This window comes from Myxocyprinus asiaticus, chromosome 42 (assembly GCF_019703515.2).
Source record: "Myxocyprinus asiaticus isolate MX2 ecotype Aquarium Trade chromosome 42, UBuf_Myxa_2, whole genome shotgun sequence".
Classification (NCBI taxonomy): Eukaryota; Metazoa; Chordata; class Actinopteri; order Cypriniformes; family Catostomidae; genus Myxocyprinus; species Myxocyprinus asiaticus.
Window position 1 is genome coordinate 35,475,001 of NC_059385.1, and position 26,045 is coordinate 35,501,045.

The following is a 26,045-nucleotide window of genomic DNA, read 5'->3' on the forward strand; positions in this document are numbered from 1 at the left end:
TTAGTTGCAGCCCTAGTTGGAATAAAATGTTGCAAGACTTTTTCCATCCTTAAAAACAGGCAGTTCCCCAATCTGCCCTGTCTCCTCCACTGTTAGCGATTCCCCCTCCCCGTCAAAAATTAAAGTGGTTTGGTCCTCAAGTTCAGCCAGCGCCAAGCATGCAGTCCAAACGAGTATACATCAGGTACATTACTACAGAATTAAAGCTGAAATCGGACTTTTAAAACAGAAAGGAACAGAGAAAGAGTAAGGGTTAGCAGACAATTTATGAGTTTCTCACAGAAGAAAGGTCAGTCATTCATGTCAACATAGCTTCTTACGTAAATATTTGTTAGATATACCTTTAAATAGGTTCCATAATTAACAATTGTCATGTGCCAAATGCAAAGTTAACACCAGTTCGGCATGCGCCAAATGCGAAAACAAATAGCCTTGGCAAGTAAATTATTCATCAGTTTTCTGGTGACATTATTAGCAACTACATAATTGACATTAAAGAGTGAAAATTAAAATGATTAATAATACTTACATTTTCTGTCATTTAATGGAGCATACATCCAAATTATGATGAGAATCACATTTTCTATATGTATAAAAGGAGCGTGTAACTATCATAGAAATATGCCAGATAATCATCAAGGATACAGTTAATGCACAAAAGAATACAAGCCCATATTTCTATTCTTCTTATTCATTGCATATAGTCCATTTACACTACCAACTTCTTATGAATGTACTTTCTTTGTTTATATTGCTGGTTCACAGGGAATAAACTAAATAATAGGATGCAGACTGTGAAATAACCAGAGAAAAACCTCAATTAAATCGCACTTAATCCAGCCCATTAGCGCTTTGCGCGTGCAATTTCGCCAAACCCACTTGTGCCTAGACTTGGCGCATGCTTGCACAAAAATACCAAAAACTTCCTGGCCATGCCCACTGACTTTAAGCTTATGATTTAAAGCATAGCGCTAGGCTTATTGCTAGCACTCTTAAAATAGGGCCCACTGTTTCAAAAGTATAGCCACAAGACACAAACATTATACATGTTAACATGATTTTTAGTGATGCACCAAAAATAAAAAAATCTTAGCCGAAACCTGAAATGGATTATTTTAAATTAGACTTTGTTTGGAATAATTCAACATATTCTAATTGTGTAATGTAAGCCCTGATCTTTTACTACTAATCACTACTAAACAATATATTATATTATATTATATATTTTTTAAAGTGATTACACTTAGAAAACACATTACTAGAATAATATTTAGGCTCAAACAACTAAAATAAAGTGCTTAACACATCAAAGGCCAAATAAATATTTTCCATATCTAATATTAAATCTTTCCATCATCCATGCTGGCATTATTGCGGTGTGGGAAAAAATGTACTGGGTTTCGCTGTGTGTCACTTATAGATCCAGTTTCATATGAAAAGCGTGAATTTACGTCTGTGCACGAGACCCTGAGTTCCAGATGCCATATTGGACTCTCTTGAGCAGGGGTCGGCAACCTATGGCACGTGGAGGGGTAATCACTTGCACGCCAGCAATGGCGAGAGTGGGGTAGACCATTTTATTTATATAAATTCTGCACCTGCATTCCAATCTACATCTTGATGTAATCCTTCCTCATGATCACGTAGCGTGTTTTCATGAGCTGGATGGGAGGTTTAACAAAAAGTTCAAATGTGACGAGACTGCAGTATACCCAACAGACTCGTGCAGCACGTGCAAGCCATTCGCGCATCACGAGCTGGCAGTGCATCATTTTCGGATAATGACAGCCTACATTTCGTGTTTCATTTGTTTCTTTTTGCTTTCAGAACAACACAAGATTTAATAAGGAAAACACCACTATTAATCCTTGAGATTTCCAACCCAGCATACAGGTACACCCTCCTTAAACCATAGTCACACTGCAAAATTACATTAAAAGATTAAAAGAGAAAACATATACCCACATTGTGGGAAATAAAGTTTTAGGATTTTGCAGGTGTGATTCACCAAAAAGGGCTAAATAGTTGACTGGCTTGTGATGCGCGAATGGCTTGCATGCTCAGCATGAGTCTTGTAATACTTTAAAAGTGTTTAGCCTCCCATTCAGCTGATGAAAACATGCTGCGTGATCTTGAGGAAGGATTACATCAAGATGCAATAAAACTTCATATAAATAAAATAGCCTGCTCCTCTCTCGCTGTTGCTTGCGTGCTAGTGCTTACCCCTCTGCTTGATTTTGGAAAATGTATGACATTATATAACAAATATTTCAGATTCCACACAATTTCGTGATCAGTAATCAAATAAGCAAATTTGTGACATTAACTGTGTTAACTCATTTTGTTTAAATGGACAGGTTTTCTTTCATTAAAGCACTTTCATTAAGATGCTCTGTGAAAATTCACATGCAGGATCATGATTATATCATAATCATTGGGTTTCGCACAAATTTTTCACTCAATTTTATGCTGATAATATCATTTGTAATTAAAAATAAATGATTAAATTAGAAAAATGCAAAATAGAAAATCACATACATGTGCATTTATTTGGGGGGGGGGTCACAGCCATTGACCAGGATAATAAAAAATGGCACTCCGTGTCAAAAAGGTTGCCGACGAGTTCACGTGACGCCATGCGAGAAGCAGACGTGTGAGACGCGAGCTCTGTGAACTTTGCTAGTTTTTTTTAATTATTTTCATGTTATAATCCGGTGAGATTCGATACACCCAGTTACATACTTGTTCTTTGAGGTAAACATGGCAAAGAAGTCAAAATCCTCAGACTCTGGAGACATTAAAAGACACTTGCGTGTTCAAGCTGAGACCTCTGGCGGTCCTGCGAGCTGGGGACTCGATTTGGACGGCACGTCGAGAGTAGAAATTCAGCGTCAACTGTCCAACATTTCGGTAATGCTGACGAAGGTTGTTGCTGACTTGGAGGATCTCGCTGTAACACGTCGATCGATTACGGCAATGGAAACAAAATTCTCTTGAGTTGTTTACAAGAGTGACAGAAGTCGAAAGACGGATCGATTATCTTGAGTCATCGGAAAGGGAATTATCTGCTAAGACTTCTGAACCCATCTGGTAGGGACTATACATTTTTTTCATCAGTCCATAAGATTTACTCTAGAATAGATTATTTTTTTATATATGTATCTAAGTCCCTCATTTCATCTGTTGTGGATTGCTCAATTGGAAACATTTTAGTCTCAGATCACACCCTGGTGAACTTAGAGATGTTGCCATATACAGAGAAAAAGAAATCATATAGTTGGCGCTTTAATGAATCCCTTTTGCAAAATCCTGATTTCCAACAAATGTTAAAGACTGAAATCAGTGTCTATATGGAGACCAACTGGTCCTCAGTATCTTCTGTGGGCGTGGCTTGGGAGGCACTTAAGGCTGTTCTTAGGGGTCGGATCATACAGTATGCCTCATTCATCAAAAAATCCAAAGCACGAGAACTCCTGGAGTTGGAAGGAAATATTAAAAGTGCCGAGGCAGAGCCAAAGCGCTGAATGTCGTCTGATGGTCTCAGAGAATCGACCCTATTGAAATACAGATATAATACTATTTTGTCGCGGAAAGTGGAGTTTTGGTTGTTCAGGGCAAGACAGTCATACTTTGAGTCGGGTGACAAAGCAGGGAAGCTTTTGGCTAGATATATAAAGCAGAGAGAGTCTTTTTATACCATTCCCTCAGTGAAATCTGCTGGTGGTGAAATATTGACCTCAGCCATTGATATTAATAATGCCTTTAAAGAATTCTATCATTATCTCTATAGTTCCACGTCTTCGTCTTCTGATGAAGATATTAGAAACTTTGTGGAACCATTAGAACTCCATAAACTGACGAATGAGCAAAAAAATTATCTTGATTCTGAGATAACCTTAGAGGAACTTGACAAGGTAATTAAGTCCTTACCTACAGGCAAGGCTCCGGGGCCAGATGGTTTTGCTGCTGAATTTTTTAGATCTTATGCTACAGAACTGGCTCCACTTTTGTTAGAAGTCTATTCTGAATCATTAAAGAATGGGAAGCTTCTGCCAACCATGGCACAATCCCGGATCAGTCTGATTCTTAAAAAAGACAAAGATCCAAAGGAGTGTAAAAGTTACCATCCAATTTCCCTGATCCAGCTAGATGTAAAAATTTCAGCTAAAATTTTGGCTAACCGATTAAGTTATGACATCTCTTATACATATAGATCAGGTGGGGTTTATTCGGGGTCGTAGCTCTTCTGATAATATTAGGCGTTTCATCAATATCATGTGGTCAGTGGTGAATGATCAGACTCCGGTCGCTGCCATCTCACTTGATGCCGAAAAGGCATTTGATATGATAGAATGGGATTATCTTTTTAAGATTTTGGAATTGTATGGGTTCGGGAGTACATTTATTGGTTGGATCAAGTTACTTTGTAGACACCCTGTAGCAGCGGTACAAACAAATGGATTAATTTCAGATTATTTTACTCTGGATAGGGGCACCATTCAGGGTTGCCCTCTTTCCCCATTATTGTTCTGTCTTGCCCTGGAACCATTAGCAGCCATGATAAGAAAGGAGGATGGTTTTCCAGGGGTGACGGCAGGAGGCATGGCGCATAAGCTTCTGCTTTATGCAGATGATATTTTATTATTTGTCTATGACCCTACTAAATCTATGCCTTGCCTCCACAGAATTATTCATTCCTTTTCCAGATTCTCAGGATACAAAGTCAACTGGTCTAAATCCGAAGCTTTGACTTTGACAGCATACTGTCCAGTAACGGCTTTCCAGCCAGGCGCCTTCCAGTGGTCCAAACAGGGCATTAAATATTTGGGCATTTTATTCCCAAAAAATTTGTCTGATTTAGTCAGTTAATTTTGACCCTTTAATAAAAAGGTTTTCGAGCGATGTAGACAGGTGGGCTTCATTACATTTATTGATGATTGGGAAGGTTAATTTTATTAAAATGAACTGTATTCCAAAATTTAACTACTTGCTACAGTCTCTCCCTGTAGATGTCCCTCTCTCTTATTTCAAGCAATTTGAGAGCATAGCGCCCCAGATTACATTTCAATAAGTTACATAGGCCGATTGACAAAGGTGGGCTAGGCCTACCCAAGATTTTGTTTTATTATTATGCATTCGGTCTCAGACATTTGGCTCATTGGTCGCTTCCACCTGAAAGAGCCCCTCCCTGGTTCTGCATTGAACAAGAACTCCTTGCCCCTATTTTGCCATTGCAAAGCCTTTCCATCAAACTAAATAGAGAAGTTAAATCACACCCCGTTATTTCACATTTGCACTCAGTATGGACAAAAGTGTCCAGAGTGTTTAATTCAGATATTTATCTAAATGTTGCCTCGAGCCTATGGCTAAACCCCAAACTATGCGTTAATAAGTCCCCTTTTTGTTGGTCAGAGTGGATAGCAAGGGGGGGTTAATTCACTCTGTGATCTTTATGAGAGCGGTGTGATGAGATCCTTTGAAAATTTGGTTCAATATTTTGGGATCCCCAGATCTCAGTTTTTTAGGTATCATCAGTTATGCCATTTGCTCTGTACTATTTTTGGGAGTAGCATACACCCCCCTAAAGCAGCAGATACTCTAGAAGTGGTGATTTCTGCTTTTGCAAAGGGCCATGAGGCATCAGTGTATTACTCCTTATTAATTCAGAGTCTGGGGGACGGAGTCTCAACCACTCAAGAGATTATGGGAGAAAGATTTAAACCTGGAATTGGAGGAGGGAGAATGGGCTAGGATTTAAAAAAACATAAAAACTGCATCGAGAGATGAAAGGGTGCGCCTTATTCAATTCAAGATTTTACATCAGTTCTATTGGACCCCCTCTAAATTGTACAGGCTTGGTCTTAAAGACACACCCACCTGCTGGCGATGCCAATCAGAGGATGGAGACATGGCCCATGTTTTTCGGCGGTGCGCTGAGATTCAGGAATTTTGGTTGAAGGTACAGAGTGTTGTATGTGACGTGTTGGGCATTCGGATTTCGTTTTGCCCCAGACACTGTGTTTTGGGTGATGGGGCGGTCATCGATGTAGGTGACAAATACATAAACAATTGGGTCCTCACCAGTGCGATGATAGGCAGGCAGATTATTTTAAGGGGTTGGAAGTTGGTGGGAGCACCCTTAATTCGGGAGTGGTGCGAGGAGATGGGAAGGGTGGCGGCCTTCGAAGAGGTAACTTGTAGAAGGCTGGGGATATGGGATTCTTTTATTGGGAAATGGGGTAGATGTTTGATGATTTTGGGGGGCTCTCGGAATGGGTCTGTGGAGAGAGAGGTATAGTTTAGAGTTGTATGTTTATTGTATGTGTATATGTATGTATGTGTGTGTGTGTGTATATATATATATAATTATTATTATTATTATTTTTTATTATTTTATTCTCTGTATATGTGTGTACTTATTTAAGACCACTGGGATGTTCGTTTGGGGTCGGGTGGGGTTCTTGATTGGGGAGGGGAAGTAGTGGGAGTTAATGTTGATTCATGGTATATATGTGTTGTTTTTCTTTGCTTTGAAAATCAATAAAAATGTTAATCACAAAGAAAAAAAAGAAAGGTTGCCGACCCCTGCTCTAGAGCATGGCTCGAACAGTAAGTGTTTATCATCAATAGCCTAATCAGCCACCATTTACATTAAATGTAATTAAACCAGGAACTTTTCACATGACTGCTGCTTTTTCTAAATGCAAGTGTTTTTGTTACCAGATTTTAAAGTAATGATTTTGGTTAATATATTTTTTTCGATATTTCATTTTTCCTCTTTTGCCGGCCGACATTTCGATATGTTCCTAAAGTTTTTTTTGTGTTAAAATCACTTACTAACATAAACTTCAAAATAGATATTCTCCTCACATGCTCTCACTTCTCTTTATCTGGAAGATATTTTTATTCTCATTCTGTGACAGAATCGATAAACTCTGTGCTCTTTTCATGTCTGTTCTGCACTTCAACATTCATCACAGCTCCGCTTCACTCAATATGATCAAAGACACACTGACACACACACACTTGAGAATATTTTACTTTATATGCAGAAACCACCAATATCAGCTCAGCTCCATGTAATTGTGTGTTTGTATGGTTTTATTTATTTTCGTAGCATTTGAAAATGAGTAGTTGAGCCCTATTGAAAACTATAGAAATATTAAACATGAAAAAATGTCTTGGAGTGATGTGTTATTGTTAAAATAACAGCAGTTTGCCAATTTTGTGAAAATACCCTCACAAATAAAATCTTTCCTCTTTCATGGACGAGCCCAAAAAAGTCTTTTAGGAAATGTACTCTTTTGACAGTGACACAGACACATTGTCTTTGTTAAGCACTGTGGATGCTGTGAGATTTTTGAGGTGTTCTGCTGTGATTTTTGCTTTTTAAATATTGCTTTGCAGTTCAGAAGTTTTATCCTCATAAATGTTGTGTTGTCAGTTTACTGCTGGTGATGTCAAATCCAGAGTGATCTCACAGTAAATTAAAAAACCGTAGGTTCACTTTTATTGAACCAAAGTCAGCCTGTGCTTATCAAAATTCTAAGCACTGCCCCCCACTGGCCGAAACAGGAAAAGTGTTTTCTAATGCATGGGCACATGTGAGCTCCAGTTTCCGAGTGGGACGCCAAAAGTGAGTTGTAAAAGGAGTTGTAGCTTTAAAGGATGAAGTACAGAGAAGAAGAATGCATATTTCATTAACTCTACCCCCAAAACCCAAACCTAAACCTAACAGTCAGTAGAATAAAATCTTAGAGGGAAAATGGAACCTCCATTCACTGTCATCACTCATTATGTGAACGTAATTAGGCTAATTCCTTTGGTTTAACATGGGATGAGAACCCGACTTCCGAGACACGCTTCTGGTTGTGTCACAGAAGGTAAACAGCAGTGTTTCCTTCACTGATTTTCAGCAGTGGCGCTCCGCATGTGTTAAAAATAGAAAATTATAACAACTTGTGTTTAAAAATTGTAGACTAAGGCTTGCAGAAGCCACGTCCACACTTATACGTTTTCGTCTGAAAACGCATCTTTTTCTCTACATTTTGGTCTTCTGTCCACACTGAGACTATGTTTTTGTCAGCGAAAACTGAGATTTTCAAAAACGCTCTCCCAAGCGGATAAATTTGAAAACGCCATCCTCGCGTTGTAGTGTGGACTGGGAACATGGAAATATCTGAAAACATTGACGTTTTTGTTGTCATGTGACGCAGTCATGAGATCCATTCAAAACAATCATGCTGTTGTGCCTGATGTCCATGTTGAAAACGTTGTTAAAGATAAATGTTACTTTTGTACAACAATCGCATTGCATTCCTTCAAAGGCGATGGGAAGTTTACTTGGAATTGGTGTTCAGCGGCGGAACATGAGGACAGTTGCATTTCAGACCGTACATGGAACGGTGATTTTTCACATGCACAGTAAGAGGATTTAAGAGTTATCATACGTTTCAGTATGGTTGAGCAACTTTTGGAAAATGCTTGAAAATGGTAGTGTGGATGCAGAGAGTTTTGAAAACAAAAACGTCGTTTTCAAATGTACCCTGATTGATGTAGCCTTACTTAATGAAATCCTCTTTCTGAATTTATTTATTTTTTTTATTTTTTACTCTTCAGGAAGAGTACTGTAATTATCTTAATGGGCTCACACCAGTATTTTTGCAGTGGCTGGCTTGACTGCATATTCAAACCACAGTGACAGCAATGAGTCTCTGCTACCAACACAGCACATAGACTGATGTTGTTATATTTTTATATTTTAGTATCGACAAATAGTGATTGGTCATAATGGCTGACTAGTCATCCAGTATCTGATTAGTAAATTAGTGAGGTCAACTAGTTGAATTATTATTTTTTTTTTCTGTTGTATTTTGTTTTGTTTAGTTTTGATATTTTAGGGGTGTTTTTTAATCAGCGTGCTGACAGCTGTTTGACAGTTTGCATGGTGTAGTTGCACCGGTAAGCACTGCAGCTACAGCCATTCATGTGCAGAGGGATGACTTTTGGCCATTGTGCCATGACTTGCGCTGTTTTTCTTGTGCCATTACGTTTTTAAGACTGTGTTAGTTAAAATATTTTCATGTCATGTCTCAAAACCCCCTGCATTCTCATCTATTCCATTGTGCTTTGTCTCGCTGGTATTGAATGTCTTCTGTAAACACCCCCTAAGAAACACATCTGATCGTGGGCAGGTGAACTAGAAACCATCTGAATTATTCAGGGAATTGATAAGACCAATCAGTCAACTAGTTATTCAGGCTACTCACCAACTTTTGCACATCTCTAGTACAGAGATGTTTTTGGCATCTCTTGTCCATACCTTACATCAGCTGTCCTGATTAAACCTGTGGACATGCCATGATCCCATTGTGTAGTTTTATTCATTATGTATTTATAAACCTTATTATGTCATGTGCTGACATCACTGGCAAACCCAACACAGAAACACTTGACATTAGCGTGTGCGTGTGTGCGTGTGTGCGTGTGCGTGTGTGTGTGTGTGTGTGTGTGTGTGTGTTGAATGCAGATAAAGAGCATGAGCTCTGTACTGCACGTTTCTCAGTGTATCTATGTGTGTGTGTTTGTGTGAATTAATATAAAACAGCTCGACACTTTCGGAATTAAAGTCACTTCCTTTCTTTGCCACTGCTGCAGGACTGCAGACAGAGAAACTCAACCTGCATGTCAACCTAAAGGAATAGTTCACCCTAAAATGAAAATCCTGTCATCACTCACCCTATCATTGTTGCACACATTTCAAACCATTATGCCTTCCGTAACACCAGCTCCAGCGTGGCTCCTAAATCTCTTTTGCACTTTTACATATTCAAACTTGGTGTGTTTCAAGACAAGCGACAGTGCCATTTGGCATCACTGACATCAAATCTGGTGTGACACATCTTGTGCCAAATTACAAAAATGTGATTTAGGATTAATGGCATGATTATCATTAAATAATGACTTAAATTTGCAAGGTTCCTTACCTTTGGACTACTAAGATACATTTATGATGATTTTTTGGAGCTCAACTGTCACTGTGAATGAAAAGAGCAGTGAAGACGTTCTTCAAAATATCTGTGATTAAATATATGTTTTAAGTATTTAAAATATCTGAGTAAATGATGCCAGAATTTGCATTTTTTGGTGAATGAGAAATACACTGAATAGTTTCACACATTATACAGCTATAGATCAAAGCAGCTTTGAATGTTTTTATTTTATATTTTTTTTATGTGTCATTTGACTTGAAGCAGCTTTCAAATTCATTCAGTTGAAACAATCATGGGAGATATCATGGGATATAAAAGCATTGATTTTCTCTGACAACCTCCTGTCTTACATCACAGATGTTCAGAAGTTTATCCATCAGTCCAGTGTTCTGTAGTTATCTGTAGTTAACTACAGAACATGTGTAGTTATCACAAGCACATCACAACTCAAAAAGTGAACTGAAAATACTTTATTATCTCCAACATAAGTGCAGTGCAGATGTTATACTGCAGTGAAACTTTATCACACAATAAAAATGTAGAATAAATAGAATTTGAAATAAGTAATGATAAATAACCTTTAAAAAATGATAATATGATAATATTGCAATTTTTTTTTTAGTTTATTGTATTCTGTTTTGTCTGCTCACACACGTGCTTTGAGTCGTGCTCAGTCTTTATTTCCCCCAAATATATATGTGAAGAATGTAACTCAGATTATCCGTTTTTTTATTCAGTGTTGTGAGGTAAAATATTGCGATACTTTGTAATATTGATTAGATTTTCCCCACCTCTACCAACTATATGTACACTAGGGATGTGCGCTACGACTAATCTGACTGTCGTTTAAACAGGAGTTTTGTAACTGACTAGTCGACTAGTCTAAAGAGAAACCAACCTTCAGAAAACAGTAAAAAAAAAAATTTGTTTATGCGACCCATTTAAAATACTTAATCTATTCCAGATCCAATGCTAAATTCCACTGAAGGGTCATTTATCTGCGACGTGCTCGCCTTGAATTATGATCATTGTACTTTAAATATAGACCATGACACACACTCACTGAATCAATATTAGCGAGTATTTAACAGACATATTTATTGAACTCAATTAAATAAATAGTGCAGGATCAGTGGAACAACCCTAAAAGCCTGTTTTACATGGAAATCATCATGTAAAAGTTACTTAACATATTAAAACAGTCAGGACATTGTTGAAAATAATTAACAGGTAGACTAAGTCAAATCAATGAGAGAGAAAAAATGTGCTGAAAAGTCACACGTATTTCACGATGTGCAGTCGTGCATTAACCATTGATCTAATGTGACAGCTGTTCGGTAAAGAACGTCAACCAATAACAGAGGAAAAAAAAAAGTAGCTGTAGGATAGAAAAAATAGGCCTGTGATGTAGCCTACAATAAACCCAATGTATTCTAAACACGACGTGCACACAGAATAAAAGATAGTTTAACACGTTAAGCAGTCGGCACCTCGTTGAAAATAGCCTTCTTAATCAGCAGATTAAAAAAATGGCAGACCTAGCCTAAAACAGTTATTTTCTAGGCTACTTAAAAGCATACATTTTTGGATGAGCAAAATTAACACGTCGACATGGTCCGGTGAAAGACGGGACTTGACTCGCCTGAGGTGGCGATCTTGCGCTTGAAAAAGCCTGCTCAGCGGAAAAATAACGTAACAAGCATGCACAGATTTAAAGAAGACACAAATGTGAAAACATCCATAGGGACTTTCAAACATTTGGAAAGCCGATTCCCGCACCACCAAAGTGATTCATAACTACTTTGCTGAGTTTGCTTGTCTAGTGAGAGGACATTTTCCTGCGAGTGAGAGAGGGAAGACGCACGTGCAGCCTGAGGTGAAATTAAACTCTGTATCTGCTCCAGATATCCTCTTTTTAAAATAATATTTGTATTATTAATTCTAATTAAAATATGTAACATTAATATGATAGTAATTTAAGCACAGCTTCTGTAAAAATATAAAGCCAAACGTAAATGTATAAAAATTATGATCAGTTTAATGGGGGGAAATATTAACCGACTAGTAATTCCAGTGTCAACTTGCAGCATCAGAACCGTTTAGTCGACTAGTCTCACACATCCCTAATGTACACAAATCAAAGTTTTTGATTTTCATAGTTTTGCTAGCTGATAGTAATGAATAACAATCTCAATGTCAAACTGGAGATATGTTCATTAGAGCAGTTTTGAAGATCAAAGTCTAAAATGTAATTAATCATGAAACGGTGACACTTGCTCATTTAATGAGCTCTGGTTAATATGCGCTCTCACTTTTAGAGGTCTAGTAGCATCATCTGTTCTGTCAAATACTGTTAAAACTCTTTATTTGAGATGGCATTTATGACAGCATGTGGAACAGACACAGTTTCTCCTCATTATAGCTCAGATCACATTATCATGTTAATGATTCTTATACTGAGCATGTGAATGTGTAATTTTAGGACTCCTGGACAAATTATAAATGTGAGCCATCACCACACACTAAAGAAAGAGACCCTACATAAACGGCATCAGTGTAATAAAAACAGCTGTCAAATGACATCTGTCAAATCTGAAATTCTCAAATACAAGAACAATGCATGTTAAATATGTTGTGGCAGCAGCTGTTGCAAAATAGGACCTGTACTGATGTTGTATGATCCGTTTTCTTCCTCGAACAGTTCACCGAGTTGTACTGTTTGTGAGTTGTGTTCAACCACTATAACTGCAATAAAGGTGCAATATGTAACAATTTTCATGTAATATTCGCCCTTTTTTTGCCAATGTGTGAACGGCTTGTAACGCAACTTAAAAAATGAGCCCTTCCCGGACTTCCTAGGTTGCCTATTAAAGCCTGTAGACTGATTTTCATGGGAAGGGAGCGGGTCGCATTTGCCGGGAAAATCCAAAGGATGTGATGTTTATGCGCACTCCCGAGAGCCTTGCCTGCAACAACAAACTGCAACACTAGGTGTCTTAGAGATGGAATCCAGCAAACGGCTGGCTCCCAACACAACACCGACTCCTACACAAACTCTGAGTAAGCCAAAAAAAAATAACAAAAATAACAAATAAAAATGTATTTACTGAATCCCGTCTAGCTAAGCAGGAACGTGATCGTGGTCGAGTGAAAACTAGAGTAAACATCGGCAGGGCATTTGATTCCTTTCATTCGTTCAGTTTGGGGATCAAAACTGACCCTGAATTGGCACTCTTCTTATTGGACAGGTAAGCTTACATTAACTGCAAAGCATGTGATATATAGTGCCATAACGATTGATGTGTAATTTTGGCTAAACTACAATAACACATGAAATTAATGCTAGACAATGTTCAAGATAATACAAAAAGACCCATTCATTAGTGTAATGTAACTTGGTTATACAGAAAATATATACATTCTGTTATTATAAAACAATAGTGCATCGATATATCAAAATGACAGTTGTGATGGAATCACATCAATACTGAATTGTCAACATATAATGTAAAGTCTATATTATAAACCGTTACTGTCATCCACCAAATTTATTTAACAGCTACTGATAAAGCTGGCTAGCTAGCTAACGCCGACATAGGCTATCGTATAAATGCAGTCAATGTATCATGCAAAGAAAAGTGATTACTTCAAACTACAGTCTCGCATAGTCAGACCTATATCCACACTTTGTTTTAGCCCTGTTCCAGCACTGGAGAATCAAATATAATATACAGTCTCAAAGTTTGTATTAAAACAATCATAACAGTGTAATTTTAATTATGCTACCTCATCTGTCAGCATGATGCTGGTGAATCACGTTCAGTCTCTTTGTACGTTACATCGTTATATTGGTCGATGCTTGCTTGCTCGCGTCCCTATGGAGTGTGTGCTTGAACAACAGGTAGCTGACTGCAGTTCACTTAACGGCCACAGGTGTCATTAATAACAAGGGTTTCTGAATCTTACATGCTGCACCTTTAACCTTTTAAAAGCGTAGAACAGAAAGGAGAGACCATATAAACACTACATGACAACTGTTTTCCTCTTCATTCTGCTTGTATAGTTAAATCTCTGTCGGTACTTTAAGGGGCGACAGCTGGGTCCTCAATATGGATATTGAAGAATTTAAATCTCAGAGTCACGTTTTGCAATAATCAAATGAGAGAGTTTACTGATTGTTCTTTGTAGGTTCAGTAGACATCCAAGTCGATGAGAAACAACAGTTAGAAAGACAGGAAGTCGAGGTGAAGTTTTACAAACTTTCCAAAGCAATTATAGTCATTTGCCAATTACATTAAGGGTGTCATTGTACCACAATTTCTAGCATTCTGGTAGGTCAATTACGTCAAACATTTTAACATATTACAAATGTGGACTGTTTCCATCTTCCTGCAAACAATAATTGTTAGCCACAACATGAATCGAGTTCCCATCCTTGGTTGAAACAAGCTTATGGTCAGATATCAGAGGTTAGCAATCAGTTATGGCTACTCCTTATTTCTTAACATCAAAGGGGTAACAAGGAGAGCAATTAAAATCCTTGGAAGTTGTTTTCGACTATGGCAAAGTCACATTTGAGAGGGCACAATAACCGTAAATAATTCAGAGACATGAGTTAATTAGACACGCAATGTGTAGGTGTTATCTTCTTCTCAGGAATAGAGGCCTTCTCCCCAACCTTAATGGAATGCCGGGCCTCACCATCTGTGGAAAATTAGGACAGAACAAAAGGGCACAAGAGAGCACACCATAGCTGCATCTAGTTGCCTACTATTATAGTAAAGTCAGGAAGTAAATTCATGTTTCAATTCATTGATGACATGAGGTAGATCATAATGAGGTAGATTGTTGTCCATTCATGGTTAATTTTAAGAACCATAAAACAAAGATAATAACAAAAAATCATAACTACAATCTCTCTCTCTCTTACATTACTTCTTGTGATTAATCAATTCACAATATAATCAAATGGTTAAATAGGGTATATGATTCATTATGTAATAAAAATAGAAATAGAAATGGAATAAATGCAATACAACATCAAATGCACATTCTCCAGAAGCCGGGCTAAATGAGTAATCACTGTTACTGCACTCCTGGCATGGGCCAGACCCTCAGTCTGAGAGAGAACAGAACATTAATTAATATAATAAGAATAAGTGAGGATTATGAAAATAAATATATAACTTTCAAGAGCAAAGAGGGATTAGAATTTTCCCCCTTCAGTACTCACATTATTTCCTGTTTTGATCAAGATGAAACACAGAGACTCTCATTGTCAGTCTCATAAATTCGGATGAGAATGATAACTGAATGATACAACTGTATGTCTCTTGTAGGTTTTTTGTGATCACTTTTGTTTAGCCCTCAGAGGTGAAAAGGAAGAGAAAGCAAGGTATAAAAATAGATTATTAAAAATAGATTAGGTCACAAGATGTTTATTTCACTGGAGATGCCAGTGAATCCTCTAAAATCCAAGGGTATGTTTAAGTTACTGCAGGTCACAAAGTTTAAAACCCTTTTTGAAGTACAGTGGATCAGTTAGTAGGCGGTCCTTGGCTGTTGTTCGGGACACATCAGTGTTAACACTATAAATACAATGTGGTCACATGCTACCTCTCAGCATAGTTTGAGTGATCCAATCTCAAAACGTTTTCATGTGCCCTGCTGAAAAGACCTGTATAAGCTAATCACAAGTATATGTTGTGTTTTGGATGCTGGTTTGATGGTTTTCCCACCAAAACAAATTTTATTTAAAAAAAATAATAAAATAAACACATTTTAATAAATAAACACATTTTATTTATTTAATGAAAGAAACAGATTTTATGTAAATTTCATTGTCAAAGCATAAACATCATTAATCTGAGGTTAGGGGTATTTAAAAAAAAAAAAATTTAAACCACTTGTTTTGAAGTATCAGTTTTTGCAATAATTCTACATTATGCTTATTATTAATATTTTTTTATTATTATTTATTCACATTATTTCAGACATCAAAATTCAATAACTTAAATTGAATAACGTACATGAATAAAAATGTAAATAAAATAAACAGCAATAAACTGATATGAACAGCAATGAGTGTAACTACAAACAGAAGACTTTGCAATGGGAAACATTTAAAAAAAAAAAATTTTCAAACATCAGATCAATTACGTGAACAGCAATAATGTGGGGTCAGACTTCGATCTTTTGATCCGTATCTGCATGTGTATGTGATGCATTTAGGCTGATTGATTTTTATTCGACAAAAATGTTAAATAAATTCTGCATTATAGTGTCACAAATTAGTTTCATGTGCGCATGTGTGTTCTGACACAGTCTCACCCTTTCATTTCTTATGGCGGGTCAAATTTGACCCAGAATTGTAAGTGTAATTTATTTTTTTTATTTTTTTTTTGGCAACGGTTTAGACTCCTCAAATCAAGTCCAGTTTTTGTGTGCGTGTGTTTGTGTGTGTGTTCAGATGGCAAGGTGGAGGAAAAGTCACCAAGCTTTGTACAGCTCTGATGAAGGAAAGCATTTTTCATTTTAAAAAGAAATGGCAAACGGGTCAAAAAAGACCCGAACAGTAACCAAGGTTTAACCAACAAGGTCAACCAGCTTCAGCAGAAAGGAGATATTGGTCGTCCAGCTTCACCAACTAAGGTTTGTCCACCAGCTAGACCAGCTCTAAACAACATAAACCAGCTTGGAAATACACAAGACCATGTTGAGATTATCTCCATATGATGAGCTTTCTGAAATGAGTTCCTCCTCTTGTCTAAATTTAGAGTCCCAGTGGTTGTCTTGGTTGAATGCTCTGAATAGCAATCTTCTTATTCAAACAAACAGTAGGGTCCAAGCACTCAATAAAGAAAACCCCAACTCAAATGTCTTCATGGTGTTATACCTCTATAGCTCATGAGTGAATACAATGAAAGTTTGAGGTGAAAATTAGCCTAGTAATAGTAATAATAAAAAGGAATTATTCCCATCTCCAGCATTCAAGTCAGTGATGTTTTGGATAAAGACATTAAGATGTTTTGGAAGAGTAGTTAATGTGAGGTGGTTTTATATGCAGTCTGCTGATGCTCTTGAATGGGAGCAAACCCCTACAGTCATGTTCCAACATCTAGTGGAAAGCAGAGGTGTATTGTAACAAAGTACAAATACTTTGTGGACTCAAGTACAGTTTTTTAATAATATTTCTACTTTACTCAAGTATAAATTTTTGTTGACTTTCTCTTTTACTTCACTACATTTTGAATAGAAAATTAATACTTCTACTGCATTAGATATTTCTCCAAACCCTTTTGTTACTTTTGCGACTGAATCAAATAATTTTGCAAATACTTTTGAAGAGTGGAAGCTGTTATAGCAGGAAAGGCTCTCTGTTAATACCAGTGGTTTTGAAATTGAATGGTTAACAAGCATATGTTTGTGGTGTGGTGTGGTGTGGTGTTTGTCTGTCCACAATAATTTGGCCATGTAGAGTGTTTGCACATCTTTGATAAGAGCATGTGCACAAAATGAACATTGATCATTTCATAATTATAGTCATGAATGAGTTCTTATAGCATTCTCTATAAATCACTCCTCTTTCTCTTCCACATATTTGCAGAGAGGTATACATTCCTCATCCCTTGTACATACAGTATCACATGACTGGACTTGTACATGTTGAAAGGCAGTTTTTCTGCAGTACAGAGGGTTTAGTGTGTTTAACCCCAAATTCAGAGTCACTCCTGCTTGTTTTGCCTTCACTTGTTTAAATATCAAATACAGAAGGTTTCTGCATTGCTAACAGTAGCTGCTTTGTGCTGCATGCAAACATGCCAGACCGCACAATCCGGCTCTCTGATGACAGCATGACTGCAGCATTTATAAGCTGACCATTAGAGTCAAGTGCCAACTTTCCATTTACATCCTGTTAGGAGCCAAAATGATCAGCAGCTCACAGGCATTCAGTGGCAGGCACTGAGAGATTACTATTAATTGTGAGAAATAAGTCATACAAGCTTTTAGTTATAAGAATGTAGCTTTGTTTCAAGTGTTTTTTCAATTTACTGTCTATAAATAAAAGTGCCTCAGCCTAAATTAAGCATTAAAGTCATTATGAAACCGCATGATCAACCCATCTTCTGTAATGTGACGTATTTCAAACAGGGTATTTAATAAGAAAAATATGTAAGGCAGGACGTGATTTTATCCATTGGGAATTGATTGGATGGTGAAAAGTGGTCTGTATATGACATGTTTAAAAAATTGTCATTGATGATGTCAGCTGAAAAGGAAAGACATATTTATTTTAATAAGAAATTATGAAGACATTTTTTAGAGTTACATGCACCAATGAATAGTTCCCAAAAGAAACGGTAATGTGCATTAGGAATGGAAATACAGATCAAAATAAAATATCAAATACATTTAATTTATTTTGACTTTAAGCTGTTACCAGCACAGTTCATCTAGGTGTAGAAACCATCGGGTGTAGAAACCATTTGAAGTGAAGGGAGGTGTGCACCTTAAGGCATGGATCTTTGAAAACAAATGATTAATCTGGGACGAATGATATGTAGAAATGTTTAAACAGTTCTAATGTCTGCAGTGAACTTGGTCACGTCTGGAATGCTGGTGTGAACACAGTGGAAATAAACCACAGTACAGAAATCACTCCAACATGACATCAGTTTCAGGCGGAGCAACACGACATCAACAGCGAGGCTGCAGGCAGCTGATTAAATACCAAAGATACTTTCATAAAAGAGAGAAAGATCAGAATAAAAGTAAATATTACTGTTAGAAATCAAATCACAACAGACAATAAGACAGAAATGATTGCAGTTATTGTACTGCTACTGTTCTATATACAGTACTGTATGTCACATACAACTATGAATCAAGTCAATGAGTACGTATACATGAACTGTTATAATTGAACTACCGCAGGTTTTTGCATTGTCAAGCTATAGTCTTCATCTCTCTGTCCAAGCATACATGACACTAAAAGGTCAACCGGAAAACGTCTTCATCACCTCCTCAGCTGACATTCTTCACCTATTCAATTGCACATGAATCGAATAGGTGAAGAATGTCAGATGAGGAGGTGATGAAGACATTTTCTGCTTGACCTTTTAGTAGCTCGTCGAAGAAGTTAGCTACAACGAGACCCACACAACTGCCACAACAACATGGTAAACTTTACAGCCATGTGCATTTCTTACATTCTTTACAAGGTGTGAATGGCTTACAGACTGCTAATCTGTACAAAAATGAAAATCTCACTCTAGCATTCACCATGTGTCCCTGCATTACAAACAAGATTAATCAGTCTTTGAATGGAGAACAATCATAGTAGCCGTGCTGTAAGATCGATTTAAAAATAATTTCCAATAAAAATGTATTAAAAGATGATTTCCGAATAAACATTATTTTTGAGCCCCACACTTTTCAGCCCTTCAAAGCTGTCACAGTGGATGGTAAAGTCTTCGAAGAGACTAGAGAATAGGGATGATCACTGCTGAATGAAACACACCCATTTTGGTGGTGGTGTTGTTGTTGTTGCTCTTCTTTTTCTCTGCTTTGTGTTGCATTCGACTTCCGGGTTAAATGCACGTCGTGCACCTCTGTTTTTTGGAGCATGCCAATAACGCTGAGGCCTATTGAGATCCGATTGACCCGTATACATGCTGGATGGATCCAGTCTACAATCACATTATCTAGGTCTGTTTGTTCAATTTAGCAAAAACCAGACTGGTATGATGTCATGATTTCAACACATTTACTTGACATTTTAAAAAGACGAATTATTGCTTTAGTCCGACTGAAATCAGACTGTAAACGTACTCAATGGGTTTAACGTAAAGATTAATAATTGGGGGGAAAAATAATAATTTTTATGTTTGTTGGAATGGTCAGACATTTTTTTTTTTATATACTTTAAACAAGGCATGTCAGGGCTAGAAAGTACTCTTGAGGAGTTGTGACTTCAGACTGTTTTAGACTTGTAACTGGTGTGTCGGTTGATCGGTTGTAACCAGGAGTTCATTTACCAAGCTCCACTATTGGAGTATGGCAATGGGAAAACTTAGAAACAGCAGAAGTCATGAAAGACTTTTAACCTCTAAATATATAAACAGTCATAACTTAAGAAAAATTATGTCTCTGTTTTGGAGGTACTTGGTTGTACCAGTTGTTGATGGGTTTGTGCGTGGGTGTGTGTGAATGTTCTCTGCATTGACGCAGGAGATGATAAATCTTGTCTGGCGCTGACGCATTACACACATTCAATTAGCACAGCTGTACTCATCTTTCACAGCACCTCCCTCTTTCTCTCTCTCTCAAACTACTCTCTTTAACTCATATTTTGAGTTAATATGGTCTCTGTTATAGCCACTAATATTTGACAACATTAGGCTTTGTGGGGCTGGTCGAAATTTCCATCCATTTAACTTCCAATACTGCCATACAGTATTTCCAGCTCATCTCATACCGTACACAAACTCAAAGCTGACTAAATAAAATGCAATATCAAACAGCACATAAACCAGGTTACCATTCGTTAGTGCCATCTTGAGCATTTTAAGATGTAGTACAATGAGCATTGTATGAGTGAGATGCAGATAATTGCCATTTCTCTCCCAACAACAACTTCGAATCACACTGGATGTTAAATGAATAAACATTCTGTCATTATTTACTCACCCTAATTTTTTTCATTGTGTTCCAGGGAACACAAATGGGAGAATTTTTTTAAGAATCTTTACGCATCTTTTTTCCATACATCGTCTGTTTATAGTGTCTGTCAAGCTCCAATAAGGACAATAAAGTAGTCCATATGACTTGTGCACTACATTCCAAGTCCCTCTGAAGTAATTTTCAATTAATAAACACTTAAAATTTGTGTCTGTTCCTTACACAAATCTATAGTACGACTTGGAAGATTTGGCATCTAGTACAAGTTTTATGGACTGTATTTATGATACATATTAATGTGGCTGCAGCCTAAAATTCTTAACCCACATGTTGTCTTTTTTCTCTGTGCAGATGCAGCAGCTATTCTATGAGAACTATGAGCACAACAAAAAAGGTTTCATCCAGGAGCTGCACAGCAGCAAGATCCACAATGCCATCACGCTGCACCCCAACAAACGTCCAGCCTACCAGTACCGGCTCCACAGTTACCTGCTCAGCCGCAAGATCTCTGAGCTGCGGTACCGCACCGTTCAGCTTCACCGTGAAGGCGTCACTATGAGTCGCCTCGGCAATGCCGAAGTGCAGTGGGAGGACCAGCTGCTGGGGGCACCACCTTCCTACATGCGCTACCGGCCCACCGAGCGTGGAGACATCATCGAGTGGGACTTCGTGACAGGCAGGCACATGTACTCAACCAGTGAGAAGCAAATGCCTCGTCAGGGCCTTGGAAACCTGGTTCGCACGGCACTGGAGGGCACGGTGCTTCAAGTGATGGAGATGATCAATGAGAACTCTAAAGCTCGGGGCCGTGTCATCGACTTCAAAGAGATCCAGTATGGCTATCGACGAGTGGATCCGCTTCACGGTGCTGAATACATCTTGGATCTTCTGCTGCTTTACAAGAAGCACAAGGGCAGGAAAGTCACGGTTCCTGTCCGGAGACACGCATACCTACAGCAGTCCTTCAGTCGACCGTTCTTCAGTGAGGCAGAGGAACTGGACATTGACAAACTAGAGGATGCCATCAATAGTGACTCTCGTTCCCTCTCCTTCCTCTCCAGTTCACTCAAGCTGTTCTCTTCCTTCCAGATCTCAGAGTCCACAAAAGAGATGCAAAGTCAAAAAAAGGTTCACTTCCTCGTACCACTCACCGGCCGCTATGAAACCTTTGTTCGTTTCATGAAAAACTTTGAGAGAATCTGTCTTATCCCCAACCAAAATGTCAAGCTGACCATAATCCTGGTCGATAATGATACAAACCAGGACAAGGAGAGGCACCTGGAGTTGATAAAGGAATACCACAACAAATACCCTAAATCAGACTTGTCCATCATACCCATGACAGGACAATTCTCACGTGGCTTGGCCCTTGAGATGGGATCTTCCCAATTGAGAAATGACTCATTGCTGTTCTTCTGCGATGTGGACCTGGTCTTCAATTCTGACGCCCTCCAGAGGTGTCGAGACAACGTCATTGAAGGAAGTCAGGTGTATTTCCCTGTCATCTTCAGTCAGTATGATCCCAAAATTGTTTATGCTGGTGACCCTCCAGAAGACAGCAGCTTTGTTTTTACCAAGAAGAGTGGGTTCTGGCGGGATTATGGGTTTGGTATCACCTGCATATTCAAAAGTGATTTGCTCAGAGCTGGAGGTTTTGACACGTCAATCCAAGGCTGGGGTTTGGAGGATGTCGATTTGTTCACAAAAGTAATTAATTCTGGTTTGAAAGTGTTCCGCTCTCAAGAAGCAGGTATTGTGCATATTTATCACCCTGTCCTCTGTGGCACACATTTAGAGCCCAAGCAATACAAAATGTGCCTCGGGTCCAAAGCGAGCACTTACGCATCCACAATGCAGTTAGCAGAATTGTGGCTGTTGAAACATTTAGCTGTCGGGAATAACAGGACCTCCTCCTGACCTTCCAACAAATCCATCAGCATTGCTGGAGTTTACCTCAGTTCTGCATGAGTGCATACAGCAACAGGCTGACTGTATGTGTGCATGTTTGTAGGGGGTATGGACGAATGTATGTCCATACATATACATTTAATCACATGAGTTAATTCCAGATACACTCCGATTCCTTTGGTGCAGCATCTTTCATTGGTTTCTCTTTGCCATGTAATCTGCTACAGCATCTTCCAAAGGATATTTATTGTACAGGTCTGAACAGAAGGTCACTTTGGAGCACTTTGGGGGGAGGTTTCACGTTTGCCATCTAGCAATCTGTTCATATCCTCTAGAGCTTTCTCACGTGAACATCATGAATGGACGTGTTTAATACGGTCCTCTTAATGACTAAGGAGAAACCAGCTCTGTTTCAAAACCTAGTTTGAGCTGCTTACCTAAACAGTATTTTCATGCATCATAGGTGCACTCCCAATGTGTAGGTGGTTACAAAAGATATCCCCTTGAAAGATTTGTTCTTTCAATTTTAAACTGAAACCTTTGAATCATCACATGTATGCTTAGCAGTAAAGGCAATCTCAGAATGCATTGTGCTGTCTGAAAATGATAGATGAGTTATAAATATATTTCATTCAAAACTGAAAACTACCAACATTAAATTGTTCAGTCTAGTTAAGTTTAAAAAATCATTTGTATAATAAACTCAGCAAAAAAAGAAACATCCTCTAACTTTCAACTGCTTTTATTTTCAGCAAACTTAACATGTGTAAATATTTGTATGAACATAAAAAGATTCAACAACTAAGACATAAACTGAACAAGTTTCACAGACATGTGACTAACAGAAATGGAATAATGTGTCCCTGAATAAAGGGGGGGGGGGGGGGGTCAAAATCAAAAGTAACGGTCAGTATCTGGTGTGGCCACCAGCTGCATTAAGTACTGTAGTGCATCTCCTCCTCATGGACTGCACCAGATTTGCCAGTTCTTGCTGTGAGATGTTACCCCACTCTTCCACCAAGGCACTTGCAAGTTCCCGGACATTTCTGGGGGGAATGGATTGAGATCCCATTGAGCACCATGCTCTTTGCTCACCATGGCAGAACACTGACATTCCTTTTTGCAGAAAATCATGCACAGAACTAGCAGTATGGCTGGTGGCATTGTCATGCTTGAGGGTCATGTCAAGATGAGCCTGCAGGAAGGGTACCACATGAGGGAGGAGGATGTCTTACCTGTAACGCACAGCGTTGAGATTGCCTGCAATAACAACAAGCTCAGTCCGATGATGCTGTGACACACCGCCCCAGACCATGACGGACCCTCCACCTCGAAATCGATCCCACTCCAGAGTACAGGCCTCAGTGTAACACTCATTCCTTTGACGATAAACGTGAGTCCGACCATCACCCCTGGTGAGACAAAACCGCGACTCGTCAGTGAAGAGCACTTTTTGCCAGTCTTTTCTGGTCCAGCGAAGGTGGGTTTGTGCCATAGGCGACGTTGTTGCCGGTGATGTCTGGTAAGGACCTGCCTTACAACAGGCTTACAAGCCCTCAGTCCAGCCTCTCTCAGCCTATTGCGGACAGTCTGAGCACTGATGGAGGGATTGTGCATGCCTGGTGTAACTCGGACAGTTGTTGTTGCCATCCTGTACCTGTCCCGCAGGTGTGATATTCAGATGTACCGATCCTGTGCAGGTGTTATTACATATGGTCTGCCACTGCGAGGATGATCAGCTGTCCTTCCTGTCTCCCTGTAGTGCTGTCTTAGGCGTCTCACAGTACGGACATTGCAATTTATTGCCCTGGCCACATCTGCATTCCTCATGCCTCCATGCAGCATGCCTAAGGCACGTTCACGCAGATGAGCAGGGACCCTGGGCATCTTTCTTTTGGTGTTTTTCAGAGTAAGTAGAAAGGTCTCAGTGTCCTAATTTTTTATAACTGTGACCTTAATTGCCTACTGTCTGTAAGCTGTTAGTGTCTTAAAGACCGTTCCACAGGTGCATGTTCATTAATTGTTTGTGGTCCATGGAACAAGCATGGAAAACATTGTTTAAACCCTTTACAATAAAGATCTGTAAAGTTATTTGTATTTTTACAAAATTATCTTTAAAATACAGTGTCCTGAAAAAGGGACGTTTCTTTTATGCTGAGTTTATGTATATTTATACTTACACTAGAGTATCACAATGTTAGCTTAGCAACATGCTGACGTCAATGTAGAGATTCCCAGATTAGTCACTTATGAGGTTCCATGATGATTAGGACAGTAGATAGCTACTCTGCTCGCTAGGTTTTGGAACAGAAATATTGAGTCTATATGTGATTAAACGGACACAAGCTATCCCATCTTGCAATGTTTGTAATAATAATCATATTAATAATAAAGATTTTTATAAAAATAATAATAATGTACTGAAAGTGCCACAAATGTGCTTTAAATTATTCCATTGGGGAAAGTGAATGAAGACAAATATATATCTCTTATTTACACAAAGAGAAAGATTGTACTTTATTGCTGTATTTTTTTTTTTTATGTATGTGAAGTGTTTTTTGTTTTTTTTTTCTACTTAAACTTGCCCATGATAGTATGGTACTGGTTACCATGTGACATATATGTTTGTTATTTTATTCTTATGTCCTTCATTGAACTACATACATTTTGTTTATTACTTTTGCTGTGTGGCATTTATGTGAACTACTCAATGACTTTCTTTATTTATAATTAAAACTTCAAAATGCATAAAACCTGAATGTCTGGAATTTAAATCTGTTCTGATCTAGACAATAGAGCATGTTTAAAATTAAGTTTGTATAAATTAATATAGGGTTCCAAATGTCTGAGACCTTAATTTAACAAATTAAATATAAATTAAATATTGACAGGTTTTTTGAATATTTCATCCTCTTCTGACATTATTTGTTTTTTCTTTGTTTGATATTTTTTCAAATTTCTAAAACTTAGAAGGTCATGCTAATCTGAAAATCTGGATTGTCTGAAATGTGTCCAAAGAACCCTAAAATATTACTCTATATAATGTTACAAAATAATTACTGTCAAATCTAACATTAGGGAAGAACATAAAATATCTCACTTTTATAATGCAGGACTATATTTAAGACAAAAAGGACATATTAAGCACTTTTCTTTCAGAAAACATCTTTGAGAGTAAAAAAAAATAAAAGTAATTCTGACTGTACCAAAGAGCTTTAGTATACAATTCTGTTGTGAAAGTATGCCTGCATTTTGTCTGTGTGTTCATTTGAAACCCAATGCTGAGCTACAGCTGCAGTACACAAAGACACAAACTGATCTCCCATGATGATTCCTCTGTGCTGCTGTGCAGCTAACATATACATCACCATCATTCCATTATACCTTTAGCATCACTGTAGGTCAGTACGTGACTTAAGAATTACTGTGCTGTCCATTCATAAACGATAGCAAACATTGTAAACA

General features: G+C 38.0%; 1 protein-coding gene across 1 annotated transcript in view; it reads left to right on the forward strand.

Moving 5' to 3' along the window:
* The window catches only part of LOC127432339 (chondroitin sulfate synthase 3-like), a 135,148-nt gene extending 109,437 nt beyond the window's left edge, over window positions 1-25,711 (forward strand). The window contains exon 3 of the mRNA XM_051683269.1: window positions 21,024-25,711. Coding sequence (XP_051539229.1) covers window positions 21,024-22,589 — 1,566 coding nt within the window. The 3' untranslated portion in view covers window positions 22,590-25,711. The remainder of the gene's footprint in view (window positions 1-21,023) is intronic.
* Window positions 25,712-26,045: the final 334 nt, after the last annotated feature.